Raw genomic sequence first — 18,995 nt, 5'->3', positions numbered from 1 at the left:
TTTTTGCTGGAGAGTTTTTTTTTTTAATTGCATTTTAGGTTTTGGGGTACATGTGAAGAACATGCAAGATTGTTGCATAGGTACACACACGGCACTGTGATGTGCCAACTTCCTCCTCATCACCTATATCTGGAATTTCTCCCCATGCTATCTCTCCCCAACTCCCCACCCCCCAAATTTTCAATGGCTTCCTATGTAGACTTAAGAAAATAAAGCATTATTGTCCAGCAATAGAAGATATACTAACTTGTGGAACTTGAAAACTAAATTGGTCTCATGGAATTTCAAATTTGGCATAGGTCTCAGAGGTGACTGTACCCATTCATTTCATGAAAATAGGCTAAGATTGTGGCTGTTTTGGCTTAACATCATTTCCAGTTCATTTTATTTTGAACTGTGTCTCAATTTAAGACATGCTGTCCTTTCCATTGACCCAATCTAACCTCTCTCTTATCCTAGACCTATCACTCAAGGAACAGACTATGCCTAGCCTTTCTCCCTGCATGATGGCCCTTGAAACATTTGATAGTGTATCTTAATTCCCCATTTGTTGACATTTATGACCTCACAGATTTCTAATGTTCATCTGAAAGCCAAAAATCTCAAAATCTCTAAATATTGAGATTCAATATGTTAGTATTTAAAACCATAATCATAACCAACTACTCAGACTAGTCTCTGAATCAGTGCTTTGTTTGGAGATAACATTGACAGGCATGGTAAAAAAGAGAAATATGTTCTGACTTCTTACAAAACATAATTCACTTAATGAATTACTTCTTAAATATTTAACATCAAAATATATACCTTAAAATATGGCAAAGCTGCATGAAAGAGCCAAATGTTCTTTAAGTCAGTGATGATTTTGGTCATACATTGTATCTGGGTTATTGTCTACCACATACCTGGGTCCCACACAGCACCTGGCACACAGTCAGCACCTCATACCTCTTTATTAAGGGTCAAGTGAATGAACTTCATTAGCATTACAGGCTGCTGTCATAATTGCCAATAACACTGATCTTTATGTTCATCATTATCATTGCTAATACAATATACAATACAGATCACAGTGGTTAAGTGGTACTGAGATAGGTATTTAAATAGATTTCCTTATTTATTCCTTACAAATATTTATGAGCAAAATTGTTCCTCATTTTAAAAATATAAAAATTGAGATTGAGGAAAATTGAATAATCCAAGGCCACAAAGCTAATAAATAGCGGATTAAAGAATTTAAACATTGACTAAACATAGATTCCGTCACCCTTGAGGTTTAAACTTATTCTTATTTGTCATTAAATCTCTTATGTAAAACAGCACTTTTTGTCTCTTTACCAAAGTTACAATTTCAATTTCAGGTTTTACCAGGAAAAATTAAAAGAATGAAATTTCAATAATTACTCCAGGTAGAGGAATAAGGCAAATAATATATCTGTGTGACAAAAATTTTTGTGTTTGTGTATTTATTTAACAGTCATAGTCAAAAGATAATCTGTGAGTCACAGAAGGTGATAACAAAGATTCATTGTTTTGTTTTTTGTTTTTGTTTTGTTTTGTTTTGTTTTAGGATTCATTGTTTTAATGCCCACTCATACACCTTCACTATGATTCATCAAAGTGAATCTAATGACCACATTCCTACAGTACATCTTATTTAAGAAAACAGTCTCCAACCTTCTAATTTCATCCATCTTCTTCTCTGTCTGCCTCTTCACTTATATTTAGCACAAATAGTTAAGTGGAACAGCAATGAAAATTTGGCAGAATTTGATTTTTTATACTAACCATAAAAGTCCTCCAGATTTCCAAATAAGCATTTGTAGGAAGGAAGATTTCAGTGAAATTAGTTCAGAATGTTTTACTATGCTTTGTCTTCTCAGGGAATTTTATTTCTTTTATTTTGTGACTGGAAAATCTTCCCACTCTTCCTATTAGTTATGCATAACCAAAAGGCTATTTGAAGGTAAGGCAAATTTTCATTTACTCTGGCATTGTGCAGTGATGTTCTCAATGGAAAGGGGAGGCATGAGAGTTGGGAGTATAGAACTTTTCAATACAAGATTTATGACCTTTGGGGCTTTATAATTTGAACTGCTTATTAAATGATAGTTGGGAGTTTACAAATAGGTAATGCATTATGATCATTTGGGATATAAAGAAGCCTGAGCAAAGATTTAAAGTTTTCAACTTGCTTATCAAGTTTGAAGAATAAGTAAAACCCTGCTGCAATGACATTCTCTATGGGGTTAGGGGTTTTAGAAGAGGGAGCTCTAAGCGTAGCCATATTATGAATGATCTTAAGTGCTATTTAACTAAATTCATGCTTTATTCTATAGGCAATGAGAAATCACATATTTACATGGGTGATATATTTTTTCTTATTTTATTTTGATTGATTTTTATGCAGTGAGTTAACATGATAAAATCCATTTTAGGAGGACTTTTCTGGAGGCTGATCTGTTTGGGTTGGGGAAAGGTGAGGTTAGAGAGAGTTAAAAGTGTAATTCAACAATCCAGAAATGAAATAAAGGTAAATGCCATTATCTCTTAAAGAGAAAGGAAAACTATAACATGCAGAATTGCTTCTTGAAAAATTGTTTGCAGCTTACCCACAGAGAGGTTGCCTGTTTCTATCATCTGCAAGTTTCATTTTCAAAGCTGAGATACCGTAATCCTCAAAATCTTATCGGTTGAGGCAATGAACCTATATATTGCAATTAAAACTATAAAAGGTGTTGTCCTTGTTTTTCTTAGGTTCTGGTGAGTACATGTAAAGGGAAAACTCTCAAGGTTTATTATCCCTTGGGTTGAGATTCATTCTCATTAAAGTGATAAAACTAAATTTTGGGGATAAAATGTTAATTATGCTCTGATTACATGTAATGTAGGTTTCAGGCACAACAAGACTATGAGTCATTTTAAAAAGGAACTTTTATGAATTGTTCTTTCAGTTTTATAATTTAGTTATAGAGTCATGAAATAATCTTAGGAACTCTATATTTTTGAGTATTTGAGTGTTAAAACCTAACTTCTGACAGATGTAGCCAAGTTTCAACTTCTTGTCAGCCATGTGAGAGAAGAAAAATGGTGCCTCGACAAGTTCTGGAAGGGAGAGAGGGTTGATTTTAAAAATTACACAGATTACAAATCTTTCACTGGAGGAAGAGAGTCATATTGATGACATGTTTGAACAAGTATTATATGATGATCACTGTAGAGTGCTATTCATAAATCTCTTTGGATTCCAACATAGAGAAAGCATTGGTGTATTAGAAAAGTAGGCATGTTACTTGAGGATGTTTACAATATAATTGTCACTTAATAACTACTGGATTCAGTATAAACACCACTGGTTGAGCTACCTCAGAGTTCTTGAACTGTATCTACTCTACTCATCTCAGTATTTTCCATCTCAGCTTACCTCACCATTGTTACCTTTGATGCATCCCCCACTTACAAAATGTTTACTTCTACATTTTTGTACTCATGATTTTACCTCAAAAAACTTTATTCATCACTCAAGCCTCAGTTCCTCCTTCATGAAGAAATCAGTGATTACCCTAATTAGCCATTTCTTCTTTTCATATAATACATCTCACTGATTCATCAGGCCCAAATGTCTACCAACCATTTACTTGGGGATCTTGGTAGAATATTGCAAAAGTATATTATGAGAAATGTTTTTTGGTTTTTGTCACAAATTGTGTTGTTAGGTGAGATTGCAACATATAAGGTGCTATCAAAATCTAAAATATTATCTGATTAAATAGTAAAATGGGAGAAAGGGAATATAGATCTTGGAAAGATCACAAATTTGCAGCAAGAGAGACTTCAACTTAATTGCAACAGCAATAACTTTATGACCTTGAGAATGTTATGTAGCTCTTTGATCTTGTTGTCCTCATGGGTGAAAAAGATGAAAATACCTGAGTATTGTTATGAGGATTGAATCACATGAAATATGTGTCAAATCCATTTCAGCATCTGGTACATAACAGATACCTGATAAGTTATAGTGTACTAATTCATCAATTAACATTCCTTTATTTTCAATTTTCATACTCCAGCTACATATGCAATACCTGGGAATAATAAGTTTTCATCATTTGAGCATGTTATCCCAGTGGGTGATACACAGTATGTGTGTGGGGGTGTATAAACTAATATATACATAAAATAGAAGAAAATAATATATTCTGAAAACAATTAACAAAAGGAAAATTAAAAGTGACAGGGTATACATGTCTACATTTCAATATTCAGTAGGTTCAATTCATTTTATGGACTTTTCATATCATGTAGCTGGCAAACAATTATACTTGGAATGAAATAAGACATTAGTTGTTTATTTAGTCATACTGTCCATCTTTTTTTCAATTTATAATTTTTGCAGGAATTTTTTATTTTTTAATATTTGTTATAAGAAGCTCTTATGTGAAATATCAAGGATGTTTCTTGACATGTGGCCATCTGAATGAGTGCAGTGGTTTAAATTCTTTGTTAATTGTAGAAATAAAACAACTCACATCTTATTTATTTAAATAAATATATGAGCATTTACAGTTCTATTATTTTCTTTCTGTTGTCTCAGTAATATGTGTTTGCATACCTATTAGTTTTTATGTGGTCCAAATGGGAGTCTACTGGTTTAGGGATTTAGTTGAATGAGGACTAAAGAGATTAGATAATAAAATGTTAAGGGAAGAGCAATATGAAACACAGGAAGAGCCAGCAGTATATGCAGCAAAAAGAAGCCAAGTTGAAAGACAAATGGGGAAAAAGATTAACTTATCCTTTCACCTAAATTTATCTATATATTATGTTCACAAAATTATTTAAATATCACCCATGCCCCAGAAGTGTATTTATTTACAGATTATCCAGTGTCTACCTTCAAAAAATGTGGAGCCAGTCCACAGACTATAGTTTAATAATCAAAGCAAATGCAAAACAAAAATAAGATATTTTAGGTTCACGTGATGAGATATAGAGGTCTTTTACTATCATACCTACATTAGTTTTCTATTACAAATAGCCATGAACTTAATAGCTTAAAAAACACAAATTTATTATGTCACATTCTCTGTAGATCAAAAATCTGGAAAGTTTTCATTATGTACAAAGCTGAATTTATGAAGTTGGCCAGTAGAATGTCCTCATCTGAAATCCTGACTAGGAAAAATCAGTTTCCAAGTGTACACTGTTGTTGATAGAATTGATTTGTTTTTGAACACATGACTTCTTTGTCTTTCTAGCTGTTTGCCAGGTGTGGTTGTCAACTTCTATAAGCCACTACCAGGTCCTTGCCATATCCCCTTCTTATTAGTCCTTTTATGATGCTATTATAATCTTTCTGTCTTCAGGAAGGCCTACCTCTTTTAAGGTTCAACTGAAAAATCAGGCCTATCTAGATAATCTCTATTTCTATTAACTCAAAGTCAACCAACTACCTGATTATAGGAGTTATATTCCATCACATTCCTAGGGTCTGCCTGTGAGAACCTATCAAGAGGAGGGTATTATATAAGGTTTGTACACCAGTAGGTAAGAAACATGAGGACCATCTTAGAATCCTGCCTATCAAAATATCCCAATTAAGTCCTTAACTAGCATTTGAAAATTTAATCTGTGTTGTAAAATAATTATTTTTCTATAAATTAAAAAAATTTAAGATCATATGTTTCTGATACGTAATAAGTTCCTATATAAGTTTGATAATGGCATTGTATGTGTGGTATGTTTGTGTGTGTGTGTGTGTGTGTGTGTGTGTGTGTGTGTGTGTGTGTATTTGTGTGTTACTAGGCTAAAATTAGAAATTACCTGAGGAAATAAAAAAGAATATACTTTCCTATTCCCTTCAGTTCACATCTTGGAAGCCTTCCTTCTTTTTAATCATCTTTAGCCGTGACCTTGAAGTGTTCCTTGTGGCAGGGCCCAAAAATTCCACAGATGAAAAACAGAGCCCTATTCATGTAAACCAACACCAAGCCATTCATGTAAAGTAGATGTGTATATCTTACACTTTCAGCACAATTAACAGTGGCCATGTCATGGAGTTTTAAAAACTTTAAACTTACTGAGGTATGGCCAATGTGTTTTATGAAACATAACTTTTTTGTATTTTGATATCACTTTACACAGTTCTAATCTATAGTAAATATGTAAACAAGTTGAAACAGAATTATCATAATTTATTTCAAAAATATATATATGTGTATTTCACATGTTAAATCACACATGATGAAAAAGCACAAAAAGTTAAAAGCAATGGACAGAAAAAAGAGTAACTAGTTTTAGGCACCTGAGTTAATTAAACAAGTGATTCTTGTGTATCTAAAATATGACATGCAAATACACTAAGCATATTGAATTTATGCTTTAAGGCTTACAGAAATTATCTGTGATGGATATTAATATCCCTTTTTTCAGCTCATGAAATTAAAGCCCAAGGAGATTGTGGAACTTCCCCTGATAGAAAATTAATGGGTGAAATATAGTCATGAATATAGTCATGCCTGACCTCAAAGCCTGTGCACTCATCTTACAGAGGTTGCCACTGGATGTGACCTGCAGGCACTTTCCATCATTATACTTAAATCTCTCTGGTACTCCCTTTTATATGTTCTTGTTTATGTATGTATTTATGCTTTCTCCACGAGAATATAACCTCCACTGACATCAAAGATCTTGCCTATTTTCATCTTTCTATTTTCAGTCAGTGCCTGGCTGCCTGGCTCATAACAGAAACTCAGTAAATATTTGTGGAATGAATGATTAAAGTATAGAACCATTTTTGAAGCTCAATTTGGCTTTTAGTGTTCAGGTAATTTAAGGGTAACAAAGATAATTTATTAGATTGTTTAGATTTCATTTGTATGGCCATAAAGGGAAAAATAAAAATACAATTGCAGAAGCAAAAGTTGTTGCAATAGTTTTTCTATAGAATTATATTTACTCTTATAGATAACATTGGTTACTCTCTTTAGATCTCGGCTATAGTGGCAGTAAGTGCCCATTTTTTTTTTTTCTCAGTGACCCCACCTCTTGCCCTGTAATGTGGTGTAGCTTTTTTAAATGAAGAGGTTTTCTTTGAAGAACTAAGTTATGTTGTTTATTATTATTAAATTATGTTGTTTCCAAAGAAGCTTCCCTAGAAGTAGGCCCATTGGTTTAATTCTATATTCAGTGATTTCCATTGTAACCCTAAACGCATGTGTTATTGGATAAATCTTTAAATATATAAACACAATTTAGTGTCATCTTGAAACCTATATTTTCTCAAGTATTTATTCTTCCCAAAGTAAAACATTAATATATACAATTTATGTTATATTCTTTATCGTTAACACAGAAGCATTAGTAAGAAATGTTTTTTCAGTCCCTCTACTCAGCACTTTCTTCTTTACTTCATTTCCTTTCCTTCTTTTCTTCTCTCTACCTTTCCTTTCATTTTTTCTATGTTTGGTAATTGCGTTACTGTTGATTCTGCAACATAAAATAATGTCAGTGTCAACTGATCATAAATGCTGGTTTGTAATCATTAATGATAGTACTAACAATAATCAAAGAAGGAGAAAGAGAAAAAAGAATCTTTAGTATTTGTTAATCTATGCTCAATACCTATTTATGTTTTCTGATTTTACCCTTAAATTAAATCCATAAAGAAGTAGACCCATTTTACAGCCAAAGAAACTGAAACCCAGAGAAAAATAACTTGATCAAGTTCATCAATGGACAAGTATCAGGGCTAAAACATAAACCAAAGCCTGTTTCACTCCAAACCATTTTTAACCAATAGACAAAACTACCTTTATGCTGTAATGTTGGAAATGGATCAAAGAGTTGGTTGTGCTAGCATTAATGAAATATATTCCATAGCAAATCTCATACTGTATCTTCATGACAATGGCCTCAAGTGATGCTTTACACATACAGAGTTTTTAGGTCAAAGAGACTCAGGAAATATTTACATTATATGTCCTTCTTAGAGATTTATAACACATTGTGCATTATGAAGTGAATATCAAATTTCATAGATACATTTGAATTGCCAGCATGCTGATTAAAAATGCAAACCCTATATTTATAGAACAGAATTATCACCCAAGAGTATTTTTTAACAGTCACCTCATTTGATTATGTGATCAGATCATTCAAGATAAAAAATTTAAGATATTGTATGTTAAAGTTTCTGAGAAGAACTACAATAAACACAACTGTTTAATGTTGAAATCAATTTTTCCCTAAACTCAAATAACATGAACTCCTCTCTTACCCAGTGCATTTTGGGAAATCCTACACTATGCAAATTACTTTCTGTATGAACCACGTTTTTCAAGCTTGATGTTTTACAATTATCTTAATTAATTTTTCCTTTTTTTATTATACTTTAATTTCTGGGGTACATGTGCAGATCATGCAGGTTTATTACATAGGTATACACGTGCCATGATGGTGGTTTGCTGCATCCATCGCCCCATCATTTGCATTAGGTATTTCTCCTAATGCTATCCCTCCCCAATCATCCCACCCCCTGCTATTACTCCACTAGCCCCCAACTCTCCAGGCCCCAGTGTGTGATGTTCCCCTCCCTGTGTTTGTGTGTTCTCATTGTTCAACAACCACTTAGGAGTGAGAACTTGCGGTATTTGGTTTTTTGTTCTTGTGTCAGTTTGCTGAGAATGATGGTTTCCAGTTTCAACCATGCCCCTGCAAAGGACATGAACTTATCCTTTTTATGGCTGCATAGTATTCCATGGTGTATATGTGCCACATTTTCTTTATCCAGTCTATCATTGATGGGCATTTCAAAGGGTAAATATAAGAATAATAAAAACAATAGCCAGTTGGTTAATTACAGCAAAACAGAGTAATTATAATATTTCAAGAGAAATGTGAAATTCTCATTCTAAATCACACAAGAAAAATATTTTTTTTCCTTAGGTAGTGTAGAAGATTCCTCTCTATATATAAAGGAATTACACAGTATTAGTATTTAGAATACTCAAAAATTATTTAGAAATAGTTCATTAAAATGTATTTAGAATAAGGTAGTTAAGAATTCAGCTATTGATTTTTAGTCTTATAGTGACAATCTCACTTTCTCTGTGTATTGCAGACTTATTTAGAAAAACCAATTGTGTATAAAATGTGCCTAAATCTGGTTATACACAGAAAGCAGGCATTTATGAAAATTCTAATGTATGGAAATATTTCATGGCCAATTTTAAAAAATTATTATTTATTTAAAGATTATATATTGACCACTTTTTGGTAGGCATCTAGCTGTGATCTAGTGGTGATAAATGTAGCCTCTGTCTTAAAGGTATTCACAATATACTGGGGAGCTAGGCATGATCATACATACAAAAACAATGATAAGTCCAAGAGGTGTTATAACCATTACCTTTAGAGCAGGGAAGTGTGACTGAATCTATTTACTAATAGATAGGATGAAGTATGACAGAAATGAGTAGCTGGTTTTCAGGGTCCTGCAGTGAAGGAATGGAGTAGCACACACATGGGCAGAGAAATGTACAGATACATGGTTTGTGTTCAGTTAAGAGCAACATAGTGTGAGAATAGGGAGCATGTAAAAATAACCTTTAAAATTTGAATTGGAATAGGTTTAATCTCCTGTATAACCTTTTTATTCATATTCTACTCAGAATTTTTAGAGTTTAAAGTCAATCTAGGTCTCCATCTCTTGGTTGATCCCTTGGAAATAAACTTATTTTTTTATGTCAGTGGTCATCAATTATTTTTTGAGATAGGATCTCACTCTGTTGCCCAGGTTGGAGTGCAGTGGCATGATCACAGCTCATTGCATACTCAACCTCCCAGCACAGGTGATTCTCCCACCTCAGTCTCCCAGGTAGCTGGAACCACAGGCATGTGCCACCACACCCAGCTGTTTTTTTGTTTTTCCTCGTAAAGCAGGTGTTTCACCACACCATATTGCCCAGGCTGGTCTTGTACTCTTGGGATCAGGAATTCCACCAACCTCAGCCTTGCAAAATGCTGAATTTACAAGTGTGAGCCATTGCACCTGCCCTCGTGTTCATGAATTATTAAACTCTTAGGCTCTGTCTTGCATATGGAAAGATTATGAGAAATTGAACACACCTACAAACATAAATGCAGATTCTTACACTACATATGTTACCATTAATTTAAAAGTATGTATATAATAAAGACAAAAAAAGAGAAGGAGGAAAATTAGCAGTAAGTAAAAAAAGAAAAGGAGGAAGGAAGAGAGGAGAGAGAGAGGGAAGGAGGAAAGAAGGAAGGGAGGAAGGGAGGAAGGGAGAAATGGAGGAAGGGAGGGAGGGAGAAAGGAAGGTAGACAGGATTTAATATTTTAACCTTGGTTAAAATGGAAGTGAGGCCCAAGTGGAATCCTTTATTTTTCACTGTTAACACTTCATCTTCCTTAAAACTGGTGAAGCTAATAAGTAAGATGAGATTTTCTGGTCAGTAAAATTTGAGATCTTAGTTCTGGAAATATTACCTTTTAAAAAAATATTGAGGATTTTATGCAATACAGATTGATGGTCATATTATTTACATTGCTTCCCAGCTTGCAATATTGATGTTCCTGCAGGCACTCAAATAATTGACATATGTAAATCACAGAGTCTAGATGCATTGCAGATACAGCAGTTTTGTAATCTTTTCTTCTTTTTAAATATTTTACATGGAAATAAATTTCCACTGGACTTGTACTTCTTTGTAGTAGCTGACTGCCATAAGCCCCATTGTGATCCCCAAACCAGCCGGAAATGTTTGATCTCTCCTTGAAATCCCGCTGCTGTGGTGATGGTTTTTGTCCCTAGCTTGCCTTTTCAGTATGGATCAAAGTGATAGAATCATCTCAACAGGAAGAACTCAAGAAAGCCTTTTTTAACCCCCCCCTTTCTTTATTTAACTTAACTTCATTGATGTATTTTCAATTGCTGCTTTTGTAGGAGGGCAGAACCTGTTCAATGAAGCACCAAGAAAGTCCCCCAAGTAATGCCACTGCAGAAACCCAGCCTATCCCACAGGTATTTGTTTGTTGTATTTTTATGTCAGAAACAACTTATTGAATCCATTATATTTAACCCTCTTCTCTTTTGCTCTAGCTGGGGCTGGATGTTGTACTTGCTAGTGCTATATAGTGCCTTCACCTGGTGCCCCTGGGCTTTTCCACAGCTGCTCAGCTTTGTACTAAGATTTTGGCTTGACTATGTGAGGCCCTCAGAAGATCAAGGGTGAGGGAAGTTCTCCCTCACTTACATCCTCCCTCCCACAGACCAGGAAACAAAACAAAAATAAACAGGGATGATCAAAATGATCAGTGATAAATATTGGACAAAGGTGCTTAAAGAGGATTTGAAAAAAGCAGAGATGAAAAGAAGTGCATATTGCTTACAAAAACAAACAAAACAAAGACAAGTTAAGAGCTTAATTCTGAATTTTTATTTGTAATGTATTATACTTGGCCAAAAATATTGTATCATTAACATTCTTAGTATTTATTTCAATTTCACTTAATACTAAAGCATTGAGTTAGATTTAATGTACTCAAACTTTGAATTAGATTAATCAGAGTTGAATGGTTTGGGCAAAGATTTTTTGAAATAGTTTTTGAAATAACTTGCCATTTTTGGGGCAAAATATTTTTATGTACTTTCATGAAATATAATTAACATCTTTACCTTTGTTTCATTTCTGTTTAGTGTTCAATTTCTCTAAGATACTTATTGAGATCTATGAATTTTCATTCGTATTCTGTTAGGCTTTTCCATTTTTACCTTAAAATGTATTTATTTTGATTCTTTAATAGTCTTTTCTGTATTGTTTAACAGAAATTGCAAATGCCTCCTTGTTCTGAATGTGAGGTGAAAAAAGAAAAACAATTGACCAGCTTTGAAGGGATGGCACCGAGAGAAGAAAAAATACTGTAAATACTAAGAAACTGTGTTAAAAACGTCCATTTGCTATTGTCTTCATACTCTTTTTAGACCACAAGCTTGATGGAAATACTAAGTTTCTAAAGCATGCAACTTTTTCAGAATTTTATGTAACTTTGTAAAGTAGTCTATAAATCTTCAAAGATTCCAGGCCAATTATGATCCTTAAGCAATAACCTAATTGAAACATATATCCACAGTCATAAATATTTTGTCATCAGTAAATTGCCCCATATAAATTGGTCTGTTTTAAACTCAAATGCTATCTAACATGTAATTCTTCTGGTTCATTTGGATATCTAGTACTTCTATGATGTAGCTGTCAAAATCAGCTGGAGGATAATAAAATATTGTGGGTTTTCAGTATTCTTAGAATCCAATTTACAATCATATCATTAAGGGTTTGATCCACATGAGCCAACTGAAGTAATTTTCTTCAAGGTTGGAATTTGTGCCAACCTAAATACATTGTTTCTTTGATGATGTTTATTGCTATTGGTATTGGTATTATTTTGAACTAATAATAATTATTTGTCTAAATAATGCTAAGACAATTCTGTCAAGAATTTTGTCAGCTTTCAGAATTCATTAAGTATGTTTGGCATCATATAGACAAAATATTTGGATGGATAACTAAATTTCTGACACATTTATGTATTTTGGCATTCTATAGACACATCTCCTATGTATGTCTACTGGAATTACTCCAAGGTAATAACCAAGTTGTCTGAAATACTTGGCAGGATTTTTGGTATGAAGTTGGGTAATGGAATATGGAATGAGGAGTGGGTTCTAAAATACAAACATGTAAGCAGGTAATATATATTTCAAAACAGGGATTTGATGAAAGTGGAATAGCCATGTTCATTCAATGAATCCAGATGTATATTTTTTGAAAACCAATGTGTTATTAAAACAAATCAATGGCAGTGTTAATCTTTAAGAGTTCTGTCTTTCTATAGGAACGTCACTACTCAAATAAATGTACTCATGAATAATTGAAACAAGCTCACAAGCAAGAGGAATTGGCCACTTGAATAATTATCTGATTCACATATTTGATAGGGCACTCAAAGTTAAAGACTCAGGTTGTCTGCACAGAAAAGTCACTTCTGCTGTTTAGATCCTTTTTACAACGGTGGAAAGCATATGAAACCATTGGATTTACAGAATGGATGTGTCAAGCCACATATATACATTTGGAGCAGTGTATCCTAGAAGATAGTTAATAAAAATATCAATAGATGAACTTAAATTCTGAGATATAATAGCATACCTCTGATCAAAATAGCATATTTAAAGAAATTTAAGGATTTGAAGAATTGGAGAATATCATTAGCTCTAAAAGTAATATTATAATATATTCATGTAGCTATTCTACTTTCAGAATAGTGCAGTGTCATTTACTAGCACAGACAAATCCCTACCATAGTGGTTCGACTTAGCAGTTTTTTGACTATTCTGTGAAAACATCATATCTCTACACACTTTGAATTTTGTTATTTTGGGGGGGGCTAGTGATACATGGTACATGAAATATTTAGCACTTCATTATAAAATAGGCTTTGTGTTAGATGGTTTGCCCAACTGTACGATGAGGTATATGTTCTGAGCACATTTAAGCAGGTTTAAAGTATGCTAGGCTATGATGTTCCATGGTTAGGTCTCTTAAATGTATTTTGGACTTACAATGTTTTCAACTTTTGATTTATTTATCTGTATGTAACCTATTGTAAGTCAAGGGGCATCTATATTTTTCATAAAACAAGCTACCCAAGGAAAAGAGATAATTAGCTTTATAGATGATCCCTAGAGTTTTCAGAAGTGATCAGGATAAAATAAAATATCAAGGTCTGAGGTTTCTGTTGACTCCTTCATATGTTTGAAAATAATTTAATTTTATAAACTGTAATACTACTCTTCTCCCAAGTCCTGTTCCTTTTAATTTTCCCACTGTACTCAGGGGCCTTAACCATCTCCATAGGTTCATGAAAGGATAGCGGATCTTTTAGTTTTAATTTAGGTTCAGTCTCCCACCTCCACCCTGGGGCACAAATTCGCTCCGAGGCCCTGTGGATCCTATGGAAAGTTATTCACCTTGTCATCTTAGCACAGCATGTTTTGAAGCATGTTTGGATTGAGGAAAAAAAAAGGAGAATCAGGCTGTTATTTTCTAAAATTGTTATGAGAGATAACATGTTGAAAGGTGAGAGCTCGGTTTGATATTAATCAAGTGTTCATCAAGCTTCATTTTTGTTTATGTTCTCTGTGTTCCAAATTCCTATTCTTGTCTGTGACAATATACTCAATATGCTCGATATGCTTTTATTAATTCCTGGCTTGATCAAGTGGGCTTTGGATCCATATAATGCGTATTTTTCCAGCAAGGTTTACTGTGTTATATTCATTGCATCATTTTTTTTAAGAGACTTGTAGCAGGAGACCTTTAAATATATTTTTAAGAGTTCCTTTTAATAGCTAAGCATGAGACTCTTTTGTAGTATGTTCTATGACTGTACTTTAATGAACGCATTTTATTTCTCTCAGTTCTTCAATTGCTTTAAAATAGAACCAGGTAAGTTTAAAATGTTTCTCTTACATTTGTGAATTTGTCTATGAGAGAGGGGCCATTTCTTATATCTTTTAATTAACAGCTATATAAACAGATGTTGTTTTAAAAAAATTAACACTTAAATCCCAATTATCCTCATATGGAATAAAATATCAACCTAAATGTTGACTATAGATAGTATAATTCTATTATGTATCTGTAATGATGAGCAGTGAAAGATTACTTACATTTTGAAAAATACGAATTGAGAAAAAGTATATTTTCTAATCGAATAACTTGTTTTAATAGAGGTACAACCAGAACTAACAACAATTGTATTTCTTTCTAGTTATTTTAAAATACTAATCAATGCTATGTGTTTGATGTATTTGTTTCTAAGTTAGAAATTTGTTTTGACTTTGTGTTTTCTTTTATGTGCATTAACTATGTAAACTGAACCCATTCCTAAAATGCATTAAGCTTAAATGAATGCTGTGTCTATCTAATGCCAAAATGCTCAGAAGAAAAGTGAATAATTCAGTCACTCATCTGGATGTGGTTTTCTGTGTAATGTCAAATATCTGAATATCAAAAACACTAGATTGCTAACTTTCTTTTTCATTCTGTATGCAGTTGTTTAGCATCATAGTGCTGATTCAGATACACATTTCATAAAATATCCTCAATTCCAAGTCTAAGACAGTTATATGTAAAGGAAACATTTACTATTTTAGATGCACAATGTGGATAACTGAACTAAAACAATATTTGTGAACTTTGCTATAATGAAATCATTTATTTTTATAGATCAGGTATTGTAATTAGCGTTAATCACAGTGGAGACTGAAATAATTATTGACACCATAGAGTAGGTCGAACTGGCCAGATCTACAGAGTGATGAAAACATACACTGTTTACTTAGGAGACATTTTCTTAGTTATGTATATAGTCCTAAATTTTCCCAAACTATGTGTTCATTTGGATTGTGTTATATAATATTAACAGTTGAATGATGAAGAATAAAAGATGCTGAAAGATGGCCTATTTTGTTCAATAAAGATTGTTACAAGACTACAATGTATATTATCTTACATAAATTAATTGAAAAAGTATATATGAATGGTACTTGCTTCTATATATCAGCATCTAAGAACTCTTCTTAAATAACATCCTGAAAGTTTCTTTAATCTTTCTTTGCCAATGCTCCAAAAATCTTTTATTTAGCATGTGCTTTTTAAAAAAAAAAAATAGAGTTTCATGGTAACAGGAATTTTGTATTTTTTTAAATTAAATTTTTATTTTTAACTTATGAAAAATTATTGTGATGTGTAATAGGTACAATGTGATGTATCTCTTTATATGCACACACATGTAGTAGAATGATTATATCAAACTAATAAAAAATCCATCACCTCACAAATTAATCTCAAGTGCTTAGAGCTAGCTGCCTCATAGAAAATGCTTAAATATTTGTTGAATAAATTAATTTAGATGCTGAAGCAGCAAGAGAACCAGCAGGAGAGCAGCAAGGGAGCATGTATTGGCATGAGAATAGAGAACTGTAAGAACCAAAAATAGTCATTTATTTTGTTTGTTGTTTTGTTTTGTTCTCATACTATTTTTTTAATCTTTTATTTTTTTTTCTAAAAGCTTTATCTGTAGGTCTATGGCTTGAACTTTCTAAGCAGAGCAGATAAGGCACTCCTGGGTATATTTTGAAATGTAGATTAATGCAATAGATACATTTCATGTGGACTTTCTGAGTCTTTAATGGATATCCACTTCTGACACACACTTGGACATGAACAGGTTTCTTAACTTCTTTTAACATTCATTTCCTAGTCTACTGGGTCTTAAGCAGTTGGCTGAAAACAGAGATTTTCCTCTACATTCTGCAGAGACCTAGCCCTTTAGTAAATATAACTATAGGGCTGCCGAGAGGTAAATGAGTATCAAGAGGCTAGGACTCTGGATTTCTATAATCCCTTCATCTTCAACTGGAGTATTTATTATTTTATATAATATGTTTGTTGGGCGTATATAATCTGCATATAATTTTATTAGAGAAAGCTAGCCCAAGTCTAAAGTGATTTGAAAGTCACAGATCGGCCAGGGGCGGTGGCTCACGCCTGTCATCTCAACACTTTGGGAGGCTGAGGTGGGCGGATCACAAGGGCAAGAGATCGACACCATCCTGGCCATGGTGAAACCCTGTCTCTACTAAAAATGCAAAAAAATTAGCCGGGTATGGTGGCACGTGCCTGTGGTCCCAGCTACTCGGGAGGTTGAAGTGGAAGAATCGCTTGAACCCAGGAGGTGGAGGTTGCAGTGAGCAGAGATTGCGCCACTGCACTCCAGCCTGGTGACAGAGCAAGACTCCGTCTCAAAAAAAAAAAAAAAAAAAAAAAGTCACAGATCAAGGGGATCTTTAGGATGCCTTCTTCCGATTTGCTCACTCAGTCAGCCATTCAATCATTCAATAAATATTCTTTGAGGTTTGATATGTGCCTGCCATTCTGCTTGTTACTGAGGATCCAAATGTAAGCAAAAGTAATAATTATGAATACTAACATGTTTCAGTTACACCATTCATTTAGGTGATTTTTAAAAATGTATTAAATATTCTCAGGATTCTTTGAAATCGGTATTACAGTTATCATTATTTCACAGTTGAGGAAATTGGGATAGAGAAGTAGCAATTAAATTACCCCAAATCACACAGATAGTAAGAGGAAAACGTGAGATATGGACCTGGAAATGAGTTACTGGAATCCATATGCTTAACAACTTCAACATACAGCTTCTCCTGCAAAGGCCCAGACCCTGCCCAGATGGAACTTAAGATTTTTTTAAAAAGAGACAACAATTAACAAAGGAAGCACACAGATAAATGCATTACTGCAATATATACAAATGTGGGTTCTCTTTATAGCAGGGTGGAGGCAGGAGTATCTGAATGTCTTAGCTGTGCATAAGCTTGATGGAGAAAATGATATTTAGCTAAGATTAATAAAAATATGATATTTGTATGGATGATCAAACCTTGAAAAAGGAAATTTTCTGGTATTAGATACTAGCTAACAATATTTGAAAGTGCAAACTTGAATTTGCATACCTAGATATTTGTCAATTAGTGCTGTGCAAAAAATGAAAGCATCATATGGGGGAATCATTGCTTCCTATTTCCTGTAAGCTATGATATCTGGCTCTGTTATGTATAAATCATCCTGAAATGTAGGATTCTTCCACATACCTTAATTTCCAGGGCTTAAATTTGTAGCATTCTCTCCCTCTCCTTCTCTTTGAAAACCCCTGCATTTAATATTAAAATTATTGATTCAAGTTGCCTGTGGAGACGTTAGAGCATTTGTATCATAAGTCAGTGTGGTGTGGATGCATTTCCCTTTTCTCTGCCTTTCTTAGCACTCCCCCACTCTTAAATTATTTAATTCTTTCAAGAATACCATTTCCCTTCATTTCCTGCTTGTAGATACAGTAGCATCTTGGGGAAAAACACAGAATATATTTGTTCACAGAAAATCCAGGATGGTTTGAAGCTCCTGGAAGAAGCAGATGACCTCTGTACCTGGTTAACTGCTGAATGAGCATGTTTTCCTGGGCCACATTTCTATCAAGGATGAAAACAAGAGAAAGCACCCATTAGTGGATCATGAGTAAAATGCGATGCTGACACTCTGCATATAAAATGACAATGAGATTCTCACTGAGAATGAGAGTCTGGGTGATTTTAAAAAGCGTAGTTGAAGCAGTAACAATATGGATAAGGGGTTGGGAGTTGGGGGACGAATAATGAAGAGGAAATTTTAAATACATCCTTTTAATCCCTGAAACAGATCTTGTTGAAGTAGGCGGGTCAAAAATAAAAATGAATTATTTACTAGATGTGTTTCCAGCCATTTATTAGGCATTGACCATGGAGGTACTTTAATGAATATTAGCCCAATTAATATCTACATGTTTGAAAAAGTGTGAAATAGATGATAAATGTTTTTCAAATCAGCAGACCTTGAGATCAGCTAGGTGTGTCCAAAAAGGTAAATGATTATTAAGTTGACATAATTAATTCTAGTACCCTTGAAAGCGAATACACCTTCTCATGTTTTATTTTCCTTGGAGCAAAAACTGCCTGTTTTTAAGTATTCAACTTAGTATGAGTAAAGGAATAGAAAGTTGGTTGGGGTTTGAGGCAGTATAAACCCTGAGATGTCCTCATTTTTTTCCACAATGAATACATAGACAGGCTTTTTTTTTTTTTTTTAATGAGGAATCAGAGATCTTTCTCTACAACATTAAACAACAGTCTATCATTTTCTCTTTCATTATCACTTTATTTAGGGAGTTTGCACTGAAAGGCTCTTTGGTATTGGAGTCTCCAAATAAGTTTCAGATATTTCTGTGATGAATTTGTTTTATCCATTGACATGGCATCTATTAACTGAAACTTAATAATTTTTCATGTATTTTC

At 33.4% G+C, this 18,995-nt stretch overlaps 1 protein-coding gene across 2 annotated transcripts in view; it reads left to right on the top strand.

The window, feature by feature from the left end:
- The window catches only part of LUZP2 (leucine zipper protein 2), a 571,609-nt gene extending 556,023 nt beyond the window's left edge, over nucleotides 1-15,586 (top strand). For both annotated transcript variants that reach the window (XM_017538740.2, XM_017538738.2), the window contains exons 11-12: nucleotides 10,971-11,048; nucleotides 11,853-15,586. In XM_017538740.2, the coding sequence (XP_017394229.1) occupies nucleotides 10,971-11,048; nucleotides 11,853-11,951 (177 nt within the window). In that variant the 3' untranslated portion in view covers nucleotides 11,952-15,586. The remainder of the gene's footprint in view (nucleotides 1-10,970; nucleotides 11,049-11,852) is intronic.
- The last annotated feature ends 3,409 nt before the right edge of the window (nucleotides 15,587-18,995 follow it).

Source organism: Cebus imitator, unplaced genomic scaffold (assembly GCF_001604975.1).
Source record: "Cebus imitator isolate Cc_AM_T3 unplaced genomic scaffold, Cebus_imitator-1.0 Scaffold113, whole genome shotgun sequence".
Taxonomy (NCBI): Eukaryota; Metazoa; Chordata; class Mammalia; order Primates; family Cebidae; genus Cebus; species Cebus imitator.
The sequence above is the reverse complement of the archived record's forward strand: the minus strand, read 5'-3'. Positions and strand labels throughout refer to the sequence as shown.